Raw genomic sequence first — 12,676 nt, 5'->3', positions numbered from 1 at the left:
GGGATGTTTCCTACAGGTTGATGGTAGCAAAATTATTTCCAAAGTGGACTACAGGTTGAATATTGGAACCCGAGGTCCTCCTTTGAGGACTGCAGTTTCATAACATGTTCCGAAGCACATTTAGCAATACAGTTTTCAATTAGTTTAGGGAATCCAGGCATTAAAATTAGTCCTGTCATACTGTTTCAAAAACGTTTAGTTCAACAATCACCCATGCTTTAATCAATTGATGAAAATGAAAAGCTTGAGAAAGATGTCCTTTGAGCTACTGAGGGAAGCATGCAAACTTACAATTTAAAAACAAATGCTATTGCTCCTTTCAGAAAGAAACTCTGTCAGCAATATTTTCATTCTCTGTTCCCCATGGAATAGGCACACTGGCTCAGAAAGTAAACAAGCGCACCTCTTACTAGCAGCCCCATCAATTAAAACTTTTCCTTTGTCATCATGATCCCTAAAACTTGAACCCAACACTGCCCAAAGGAAGACCCAGATGAGGAACAGATACAGGTTTCTCTTCTCAGGAGATGCCCTCAGCACCTCCTCCCAGGCTGAAAACAAAAGCAGGGAAGTGGACTGGCTGTGTGAATCAAGCATGGCAATCCAGCAATCTTGAGCAAATTTCCACTGATTTCTAATAAATCTGAGTAACCAGCAAACGTCACACTGATCAGGCTGTTGAACCTTTGCTAAAACAAAAGTTGCAATAGTTGTTCCTATCTGTACTCAAATTAGAGACCAAAAGCGGTATTTTGATGGTGCTACCTGAAAATTATCAAATTCATTGAAAACTTGTAAGTTACTGAGCTTGAAATATTTCTGTGAAAAATCTTATCCAATGGGAACACCCATATCCTAGGATTCATTAAATGCTTGATTTAGGATTTATAAAAGAAAATACTTTTATCCTTGGATAAAGATGGGTATGGGTTAGGGTTATAGGGTTAGGGTTGGAGTTGCTTAGGGATTGGGTTATGGTTAGGGTGAGGTTTAGGGTTAGGATTAGGGGTTAGGGTTGGGGTTAATGTTAGGTTCAGGGCTGGGGTTAAGATTAGGTTTACAGTAAATGTTTGGGTTATAGGATTAGGGTTATGGTGAGGGTGAGGTTTAGGATTAGGGTAAAGGTTAGGGTTATGTTAGGGTTAGGGCTGGGGTTCAGATTATGTTTAGGTTTAGAGTTGGATTAGAGTTAGGGCTAAGGTTGGGTTAGGACTAGTGTTGGAGTTGGGGTTAGGGATGCAGTTAAGGTTAGGGTTAAGGTTGGGGTCAATGTTAGTGTTAGGGCTGGGGTTAAATTTAGGGTTAGGGTTGGATTAGGGTTATAAGATTAGGGTTTAGGGTTTGGGTTAATGTTAGGGTTAGGGTTGGAGTTAGGATTAGAGCTGGAGTTAGGGTTAGGGTAAAGGTGAGGGTTAAGGTTAAGGTGAGAGTTAGGGTTAGGATACAGTTAAGGTTAGGGTTAGGGTTAAGGGTTAGGTTAATGTTAGGGTTAGGGCTGGAGTTAATATTAGGATTAGGGCTAGGGTTGGAGTTAGGGATAGGGTTATGGTCAATGTTAGCACAGGAAGCAAAGATTTCCAATAAAGAAGTGCAAACTCATGTAATAATAAGTAATACACTGCTGTAATCCAGTTTTCCATAAGTTCGCCATAGAGATAAATAGCCAAACATATGTAATGCTGTATGAGCTTTTGCAAATATGTAGAAGGAGGAAGGTTGCTTGCATTCATTCTGACCTGGATCTCACATTAAATACAGGGTCGCTTCTGGTTGATGCCATAGCTCATCTTGCCAAGTTTTTGATGTATAGTTTTAAGTTTGAACAGCCTGAGGACAGAGTATCCTTGGGGATATAAACAAGTGTGCTTGACCCATACTTATACTGGCTGATTAAAGCTGATTTTTAACTTGGCCTTGTAAATCCTCATAGTTTCTTAGCTTGGGTTTTCTTTAAATAAAAACTAACAAAAGAACCTGCCTTGTGGCTTCACTGGGTAAAAGGTAAAGGTAAAGGTACCCCTGCCCGTACGGGCCAGTCTTGACAGACTCTGGGGTTGTGCGCCCATCTCACTCAAGAGGCCAGGGGCCAGCGCTGTCCGGAGACACTTCCGGGTCACGTGGCCAGCGTGACATCGCTGCTCTGGCGAGCCAGAGCCGCACACGGAAATGCCGTTTACCTTCCCGCTGGTAAGCGGTCCCTATTTATCTACTTGCACCCGGAGGTGCTTTCGAACTGCTAGGTTGGCAGGCGCTGGGACTGAGCAGCGGGAGCGCACCCCGCCGCAGGGATTCGAACCGCCGACCTTTCGATCGGCAAGTCCTAGGCGCTGAGGCTTTAACCCACAGCGCCACCTGCGTCCCGTTCACTGGGTAGAAGAGGTAATTAGTTCCTTGTTGCTGGAAGGTGTATTGCAGGTGATTGTGACAAGGTCCATGTTAAAGAAACCCCCCTTAGATGCTGCCAATTTCACCAATTAGTAAGCAGTTTTAAGCATACAAATCTTGGATAAACTATTGCAACATATGGTGACCTTGCAAGTCCACAGTTGTTAGTTGGCTCCCAGTTTATTTCCAGGCTCTGTGCAAGTTGCTGGTTCTTCAAATTAAAGCCCTAAATGAATTGGGACCTGTGTATCTAAATAGCTGTCTGCTTTCCACAGGCCCAGGATTGGGCCTACTCATTAAAGGTAAAGGGACCCCTGACCAATAGGTCCAGTCGTGACCGACTCTGGGGTTGTGGTGCTCATCTCGCTTTATTGGCCGAGGAAGCTGGCGTTTGTCCGCAGTCAGCTTCTGGGTCATGTGGCCAGCATGACTAAGCCGCTTCTGGCAAACCAGAGCAGCACACGGAACTGCTAGGTTGGCAGGAGCAGGGACCGAGCAACGGGAGCTCACCCCGTCGCGGGGATTTGAACCCCCGACCTTCTGATCGGCAAGTCCTAGGCTCTGTGGTTTAACCAACAGCGCCACCCGTGTCCCTTGGGCCTACTCATTAGGAGTGTCCAAATTATGGCATTTGCTGACCTGGGAGATTTGTCTAGCTACCTCATTGAGCGTGATCAGAGGGCAGATGGTCATTTGCTCTGGATTCCAATTGTTGTGATTTGTTTTTTAATTTTCATGCTGTTGTCTCACAATTGCTTTTCAATACGGCTTTATGACACTTGGCTATAAACTGCTCTGAGAACCTCATCCAAGTGCAAAACACACAACAAATAATTTTATGAATGAGCAAGCAGGGGGTTTGCAGTACCCTAAGGTATAATTCACCAATAAAAAAATGTACCTTGAAAACAAGGAATACTCCAGATGGAGAAGTCAAAGCTTTCTGTTTTCTAGAATATTTGTATGATTTTCTATGCTATTAACTGATCATTCATATTCAACTTGAAATTACCATGTGAGATAATCAGAATGAATTTAAACTTGTTAGTCAACTCATTTTGGGTATGAATCTGCATGTATGATGAAGATGATCACCTCAGAAGCTGAGAACCCAATGAGGGTCACCGTATCACATTCACTGTGAAACCTTTTGATTCCAGACTGAAAAAAGGAGAGAAGAAAAAGAACCTCTTGGGAAAACTACAACAATACATTTGTAATTCAATTCTGCACTGCTACATTTGTAATTAAAGAGGAAAAATAGGTTTTAATATAAACATATACACAAAGTTTCTCAAATTTCTAGATGATTTTTCTCAGAACCAGCCTTTATATACATAATTTTAGTCCCTGATGATATATTCCATATGTTCTTTGAATTTAATTTATACACTTATTGACAAAGACAAATTCTTAAATACCATACAGTGATGGTTTATTCCAATTCTCTCCCTTGAAATGAAACTGAGACCAGTGTACCTTAAAGCAAATTACCAAAATACAACTCATTCATACTTTACATACATTGTGATACATCCAGGTTTTTTCAACATTTCACTCACATCACATAACAAAATCAATTCATATAATACCTTTGTAGAGCGATTGCTGCTCCTTAGCCACTCACACCATTGCTGATTCTCATGCTGTCATCATACAAATGTTCGTATCCACACACAGAAACCTCAAATGCTATATGTGTAATAAATTAATTAAGGCTGCAGCCCTAAACACACTCACTAGGGGATAAGTGCCTTTGAAGACAGCGGAACCTCTGAGGAGCATGCACAGGGTTGCAATATAAGCTTCTTACACTTTTCAAGCCATGGCTCTTCTTTGTGGTCAAGTCTATAGATTGTTCAGCATTCTAGATAAATAGATTTTGTTTGTTTGTTTTTTGTAGTATTCTTGCTGCTGCATGACAGCCTGTTTTTCCTTGTATATCCACATGTAGGCCAAATTTCATAGATACTTCAAAATGCAAGCAGAAGTGATCCCGCAACTGAGGAGGGGTACTTATAGATCCATCTACAAGATCTGACCAATCCATACAATATATGCATCCATGTGTTACTTGAGAGCTGAACACAATGGGATGGCTTAGCAATAGCAATGATGTTGCTAAAGCAATGGAAGACTTGGCCCATGATTAGGGCAGAACAAAGTTTTATCTGATGGACAATGAACTAAGTGTTTTAGCATCTGAACATCTATGCCCTTTGCATTTTAGCAGCAATAGTATATTTATGTCAGCAGTAGATAGTCTTCCAGCACCTGATTAAAATGTTTACACGAACAGTAAAAGATACTTTGCTCTCTGTATCTGAAGAACAACAGATTTTGAAACAGAGGAGCAGATCAAACAAACTGAATTTAAAAGCTCCACCCATTTCAGAACAAACATGTGGAAGAAATAACAAGATAAAGAGCAATACAGACACAAGGAGCACATAAAAATAACCAGTGGAAGACATATTGTATCCTCTTTCACATACAGTTGCCCCACTGCCTTTTCTGCATAACACATGATCTCTGCCTGCTTTAAATATGCTTATCAGTAATGCAGATAGATTTACAGAGGTTACAGTGCCATTGCTCCAGCCCTTGGTATTTCATTTCAGAAATATGCCTGAGCAAAGTAATATTGCCAACGTTAACTGGTATTGGGACGATTCAGTCCAATTTTGTGGACGTTGTGGAATACTCAACTCTTAGGTGATGAAGGCACTTGGCTCTTCAAATAATTGGGTTTCTTTTCCATTGATATTGCTGGTTGGTCTTTTTCAGTTCACAATGGAGAGCACTGGAATCTTCTAATGAAAAATGTTTTAAGGCAATAAAAGGTGCATACAGCAAGTACATCAAGATTTTCTTTTCTTGTTTTCTGTGTGCGTACATTCCACATTACATGCCTTTACAAACTTACCTGATTCATAAGTAGATTACATGGTTCAGTAATTTCCTACAGAATTTTAAAGTGCCACGGTACAAACTTGCTTTCTCTTCCCCAAAGCCTTGGCGAGCTCTGCCATAATCTACCACCACAAACCACTTGGGCTTGACATGTGTCTTTAGAAAGATGAACTCCATTTCTTCACATTTATGCTAACTGGAATCCAGCGGGTGTACTAGTCCTTCTTTATAAACATGAAGAATAGCTTCACAGACAAATTTGTACTGACTCTGCATAACATACAAAAAAACATACAAAAAATGGGAAAAGGTTAAAAATAACCTAAGTTATCTTTCATTTATATAATATCAGTACAATGTTCAGCTACAATGCCATCATTTTCATACACTGAAGTTAACACCAGCATTGCCTTTAAGACCCAGATGGATAGCATGCCCAGGGGGCAGGGAGAGATCAGCATTAGGTTCTTCAGGTGATTTAAATCCATCTTTGAAGAGCTGAGATAGGCAGCAGAGACAGGAAACAGAGATAAACCAGCAGAATAGAGAAGGACACACAAATCAAAATGTGTTTATCTAGGCCAAATGAAATCTATAGTGCACAGGAAACCACTGTTTCAATTCAGGCCTCGGTGAATACAACAGGATTTCTTGAATAGTTCTAATTCATGCTGGAATCTCGCTCTGAAAGTATTTTGTTGAAGCATGGCAACTTTATTTTTTTTAAAAAAAATAATATTTATTGAAGTTTTCAGAAAAATCCAAAATATAAAAAAAAAAAAAGAAAAAAGAGGAAAAAAAGAAAAAAAAGACATTTGCATTTAGGCCTTACTTTCATTAACATCTTTACAGGACTTCCCCACCCCACCCCCTCTTGTATCCCATTTCCCTTAAATTAGTTCCACAAGTTTTTACCCTAAATTTTAAGCTTATTCTCAATGTTATCATGACCCAATGTTCAATTTAATTCATCTTATATAACCATTTCTCCCTTATATTCCACCATCCTTCAACTTAAAAATATTTTTTCTCTCTAAGATCAATCCCTATTCCCTTCCACGAATTCCCCTCTTTAATACACAGGACAGAATGAAATAACAAAATAAAGAACAGAATATAATTTTACACCCTTTGGATTCCGAATTTCCCTCCCCCCTTTCCCGGTTTCGATCCCCAATGTCCATCAATCTATCTACTGTCAGCCTGGAGACCCCACACCATGTCCAAATCTCGATCAGCTCCACTTTGCCGTCTTTTTGGTAGTCTTTGCCGTCTTTTTGGTAGTCTTTAGTTTCAAACACCCAGTCTTCGGAAAAACTCTATCTCAAGAAGGTCCATTTTTTCTTTCATCCAGATCTCTATATTTACGAATAAAACTCAAATTTTATTTCTTAATCCTTTTAAATCTGAATGTCCCAAATGTTCCCACTTCCAGCTCTGTCCACTTCTTGTTGTTCTCTTTCCTCACTTTCCTCAGGTTTCTTTTCCTGTTCCGCTGCAAAAACATTCTAATTCCAAAATCTTCTAGTTCCTCTACAGAGGCTTTTATTTGTTCAGGAACAAAAACTTGCGTCAAGTCCCTTCCGTTATTCGATAGATATATCTATTGTCTCCTTTAGTGTAGTGACCTCTGTAGACAAAATAATGTTTCATTTTTGCAGCTTTTCCAGGGGGAAAAAAGTCCTGTTCAAGTCCATGAGTATTTTTCCACTTGCAACAATTCTTGTAGTGTCCCAAAGTCCCCTCTAGAGGGATTATGGTAACTTAGTTTCCTTCCAGATCACACCCAAAAGTCAAATTAACTTATTGTCCCTTGTTTTCAACAATTTATATCCACATTGTAACCAATCTAACCGGCAAAGTTCTAGTAACAAAGTTCTCTTTTTATTCTCCAACTTTGACAGCTACTTTGACAGCTGTCAAAATCTTTATATCTCCTCACCAGGCTCTCTCACGGATCTCTCCCGGTTCCCGGGGGGGGGGGGTTGCACTTTAGCTCAAACAATCCACTTTTCTCCTCCAGCACAATCTTGTAATTTCCAATTGTGAAATTAATAACTTTTATCAATAAAAAAACAGACCCTTCTCTCGATCTTAGTTGTCAGGTCCTTGCTTTAAATCCTCTACAACAGGGGGGAGACGGACTTCCTCTTTGCATCTCCCCCGCTCGTTCCAAATTTTAAAAAAATTAGTTCCTTTTAGATCCGATTTCCCAATTACTCAAGGGTTGTTGTTTTTAGTCCAAATTTCAATGGAAGAAGTTAGCGCTCTCCGTCGAATGGCATGCGGCTTCGCTCAGCAGGGGAAGCGGAGGACTCATAGCACCACGCCATCCCCCATGCCCCGCTCCGTAGCCTTTAAAAAGGCTCTTTCGCGGGTCGGGGGCGCAAGCGGTGCCCGCCGAGTCACCAAGTCCATGGGCATCTGCGCCCATGGTTTTTGAGGGTCCCCGTGTCGCTGGCGCGGCGGGACCCAACCCCTGCCGAGCAGGCTCCCTCCGGAGCTCAGAGGGAGTCCGCCATTCGGCGATGGCGCCAACCCGGAAATCCCGAAGAAGCATGGCAACTTTAGAGGCAATTAAGTGTTCTTCAGTAGAGACAGAATCACTATGTACAAGGGAAATGACTGGCAGAATCCGAGACCAGGGAGAAGAATCGGTAGAAGAAGGTTGGAAGAAGTTTAGACTATCTACAGAAACATTGCAAAATTAAGGAATGTTAGAAGGATGCTGGAATGAAGTTATGTGGTTTTAGCAGTAATGTTATACAGTGGTGTCTCGCTAGACGAAAAGAATTCGTTCCGCGATTCTCTTCGTCTAGCGGTTTTTTTGTCTTGCGAAGCAAGCCCATTGACATCTTAGCGGATTAGCGCTACAGCTGTCAAGCGGCTTCCAGCGATCAGCTGTTAAGCGGCTTATCAGTGGAACAGCTGATAAGCGCCTTAGCGGCTTAAAAGGGCGAAAAAAGCGAGAAGAAACCGCGGGGGGATGCAAGATTTTTTTCGTCTTGCGAAGCAACCCCATAGGGGAATTCGTTTTGCGAAGCGCCTCCAAAACGGAAAACCTTTTCGTCTAGCGGGTTTTTCGTCTTGCGAGGCGTTCGTCTTGCGGGGCACCACTGTAAAGGAGTATGTAAAAATGGGTTGTCAACAGGTGAGAATGCAAAGTTACAACATATTAAGATAAATGATTAAGATAAAAACAAAGATGGAAAGGATTTGCTGAATTAACTAATTGAACAAGAATACAAAAAAGGGAGGTGTGAGGAGGTCAAGGAAACAAGTAAATGAAAGATAAGCTATGGAAAAAATTATTTGTTTTTAATTTTTTAATTTTTCAGTTTTTTTAAATTTTTTGTTTTATTACTTTTTTCTTATGTTTGTAATTTTTGAAATTTTAATAAATATTATTATTAAAAAAAAACCCAGAATCACTATGTACAGGGATACTGCAGCAATGAACTTCCTGCATCAGCTTGAGGGCAGGACTAGATGACCACTGAGGACCCTTTGAACATTACAATTATATGATTTCAATATACTGAAATTGGGTCAAACACATTGAAAATAGGCTCCTGTACTTTTTACTTACTGATGTTTGCACCATCATAGCACGATGGTCTCGCATCTTTCGTACAATATCCAGTGGATAAACAGGTTGGCTTTTTTCAATTAAGCACAGAGCTGTTTCCATAGCAACCAATACTCCAGTCCGGCCTATTCCAGCACTGCAAGAGGTAAGCAACAAGACTGCATTTTTTTAAAGCAACAAGAACTAAAGCATATGTTTTGTCCTGAATTCATATTAAAATTATGGCTTTTTAAAAAATACTGAAAATCTCTTGAATGCTGAATACAACAGAACACTCATTAGGAATGCTGAATACAACAGAACACTTAAAAATCACTTCAGCAACATGTTCTTTGCAAATTTGTAAGAAAAACATTTCACAGAAAAATGGAGAAAACAAGTAAGTTTTAGTAATCAATGCTTAAAAATGTAATTTAATTTAATTCAAGCTAGGAGTTTTGCTCCTCCCTCCCCAAAGTAACAGGATATCACAAATAAAAATTCAATGGTCATAGATGCCCTATTGGGGGAGGGGGGGGTAAAAGGAATTCTCTCCTCACTGTTAAGAGACTGAGAGCAGGCCAGAATATGATATGCTCCTCCCTTACCGAGGCAAGCTTCCTCCACCCACCATAACAGTGCTTAAAGGATACACTGGCATCAAAATCAATGATAGTTAAAAATAATCAGGTACACTGCTCAATCAGAAATTCCAGCCAGCTTCAAATCCTGGTTTCAAATAATTATAAACAGCAAACTTAGACAACTATGATTAAAATCATATTGGCATATATATTTAAGCATGGTTTAGAAAAGCAAGAATGTGCTCTATGCAACCAGAGAAGAGATTGTGCATATTGCAAATGAGATGTCTATGAGTGCACAATAAGGAATTGTGTGCTGCCACACAGAAGAGCAGCCCTGCTGGATCAGAGGAAGGGTCAATATAGTCCATCATACTGTTTCTCACAGAGGCCCACCAGATACCTCTGAGAAGCCCACATGAGGGACATCAAGGCAATAACGCACTTGGTATTCAGTGACCTCTGAAACTGGAGGTTCCATAGAATCAGAGTTGCCAGGAACCATGGAGGTAATCTAGTCCAGCCTCCTAAAATGGAAGATGACAGATGGCAGTCCAACCTCTGCTAAAACATCTCCAAGCAAAGCAAAGGCCACCTATTAGGCAAGCAGAATGTTCCACTGTTAGATAGCTCTTAGAATCAGTAAGTTTCTCCTAACATTCAGCCAAATATGCTTCCCAGCACTTTCCATTCATAGGTTCTAGGCCAGTCTTCTGGAACAGTTTTGCTCCATCTTCTGCATAACAACCCCTCAGATATCATGTCCCTCCTCCATCTTCTCTTATCCAGGCTAAACATATCCAGCTCTTTCAACTATTAGTACTTAGTTTTCAGACTTCTTGCCATCTCCGTCACCTTTTATGATAGCCATGTTCAAATATATAAAAGGATGTCACATAGAGGAGGGAGAAAGGTTGTTTTCTGCTGCTCCAGAGAAGCGGACACAGAGCAATGGTTCCAAACTACAAGAAAGAAGATTCCACCTAAACATTAGGAAGAACTTCCTGACAGTAAGAGCTGCTTGACAGTGGAATTTGCTGCCAAGGAGTGTGGTGGAGTCTCCTTCTTTGGAGGTCTTTAAGCAGAGGCTTGACAACCATATGTCAGGAGTGCTCTGATGGTGTTTCCTGCTTGGCAGGGGGTTGGACCCCGATGGCCCTTGTGGTCTCTTCCAACTCTATGATTCTATGATTCCTCCAGACACACTATTGTTTGTTGATGCCCATCTTAAAATGTGGTGCCCCAAATTGGTCACAGTACTCCAGATGTGGTCTAAACTGCACAGAATAGAGTGGAACTGTCACTTTTCCTTCTGGGTTCCAACCACTTTTAACTTCATAATATAGCTACATTACTGGTATGTATCTTCTTTGAATTTTTCTACTCTACTCTTAAAGCTAGTTAAGCTAGTGGCCATCACCACATCTTATGGCACAGAATTTTATGAATCAACTAATTGCCAGGTGAAGAAGTACCTCCTTTTGTCTGTCCTGAATATTCTGCCAATCTGTTTCATTGCATGACCCCAAGTTGTAATATGAGAGAGGAATAAATTAATAAGTCTTTGAATGACTACTAGACATGGTGATTATACGGAATCTTCAGGTTTAGAGAAAATATGCCATTGAGTGCCAGCTACTGAGTTATGTCTTCATGCCTTGTTTGTGGGCCACCACTAGGAAACAGATGCTGAACTAGAAGGACCCTTTATCTGATCCAGTGGGATTCCTATAAGTTCTATTTTTAAAAAAGAAAACAATAACAATAAACCCCACCCCACATAAAATCACGCAACCAAGTTGCATTTACAACCAGTCACATTTAAGCTATGTTTTCTGGGAAAGTCCACTGAAAGGAATAAGCACTTCAAATACATCTGAACAGTCCCTAAGCAGCCTGAAGCAGCAAGAGCAGTTTTGATTCACTATCAGCTATAACACATTCAATATTCATAAAGCAGACTCAAGAACTATCACAAACTATTATGCCAAATGGTTATATGCACAATTATTTACTGCACCTGCAGTGAACAAGAACTGGCGCATTTCCCACTCTCTTTGATCTCATGTAGGTCACAAATTCCAAAAAGTCTGTGGAATCGTCAGGGACACCATGATCAGGCCAAGCCACATACTGGAGATGAGTGACTGTGTGTTCTTCCTCTGTCTGAAATAAATTAACATTTTCACTATAAAGGACTACAGACATTACTGTAAAAACAGCCTTAACTGAAAATTATGTAATGGGAAAATATCAAACAAACCATTTGTCAGTTCAGAGTCTTGCATTTAGATAGCTCAACAATAAATATTGTTGATTTGTGGTCAAAACCAGTACATCATTTATTTATTTATTAGCTGAATCTCTTTCCCCACCCCCCATCTCCAGAATAGTATTTTCTGTTGTCTCTCTCAGTAGACCCTCACAATGTACAGTAAACCTACTAGAAATCTAGTTACATTCTCATCTGAATGTTTTCTGTACTCCATAGATCAATCAAATATGTGAAACTGTGCTATAGCTATTTCTCATAAAAGCTCAATTATACATTCAACATAGCAAACTGTTTGTATTCCCATTTTTATGAAGGCAAAATACTGTCACATACAGAGAATCCTAACTCAAAGCCACCTGTAACACACTGGGTTCCCTGGGGACTCTCCTCTTAAGGCACTTTGTCTCTTTATGGCTGGGACTGCCACCTGGTGGGAAGAAAGCTGCTTCAGCTAAATAACAGCTTACGGTAGATGTTGGGAAGAGCTTGGAGGTCAGCAGTTTGAAGCAGACTGCAGCAGAAGGGAAACATTAAACCCTCCTCTCTATGCACCTAATCTTTGCAGCCATTTTTTTAAAAACAGGTGAGTTCAACACAGTAACATATATAATGCAATACATAGTTTGGTCCAAAGCGGGTGCTTCCATTTTGCAAAAAACTCTGCCAACTCTGTCACAGTAAAGCAGACACAAAATGTAGGCAGGGTCTGTTTAATGAAAAAATGATGCAACAACGAGCAATCAGCTCCAAACCAAATTTGCCATATACCAGTTATGCTGCCATAGCCAAGTCTACATGTGGCAATATTTTGCCAAAGTATGCATGAATACTCAAAGCTCATTAGAAGTCAGTGGCCCTAGCCAAACTGAAACAAAGAACAGCTGGATAGGCAAAGCTTCATCAAAAAATATGGACAGGGACAAGATGTGGTTTCCCAATGGTTTCCATGCA

At 40.4% G+C, this 12,676-nt stretch overlaps 2 protein-coding genes across 19 annotated transcripts in view; both read right to left on the bottom strand.

Annotated features, from left to right (window-relative positions):
- Positions 1-12,676, bottom strand: part of MOCOS (molybdenum cofactor sulfurase) — a 252,479-nt gene that overhangs the window by 46,240 nt on the left and 193,563 nt on the right. The gene's annotated exons all lie outside the window — the stretch shown is intronic.
- Positions 3,626-12,676, bottom strand: part of PTPN3 (protein tyrosine phosphatase non-receptor type 3) — a 98,506-nt gene continuing 89,455 nt past the window's right edge. For all 18 annotated transcript variants that reach the window (XM_083709187.1, XM_083709191.1, XM_083709192.1 and 15 more), the window contains 3 exons: positions 11,471-11,616; positions 8,888-9,023; positions 3,626-5,568 (listed from right to left, as the gene is read on the bottom strand). In XM_083709187.1, coding sequence (XP_083565313.1) covers positions 5,491-5,568; positions 8,888-9,023; positions 11,471-11,616 — 360 coding nt within the window. In that variant the 3' untranslated portion in view covers positions 3,626-5,490. The remainder of the gene's footprint in view (positions 5,569-8,887; positions 9,024-11,470; positions 11,617-12,676) is intronic.

This window comes from Podarcis gaigeae (assembly GCF_964106915.1).
Source record: "Podarcis gaigeae genome assembly, chromosome: 13".
NCBI lineage: Eukaryota > Metazoa > Chordata > Lepidosauria > Squamata > Lacertidae > Podarcis > Podarcis gaigeae.
Note: the sequence above shows the minus strand (reverse complement) of the source record. Positions and strands in the feature narration are given on the sequence as shown.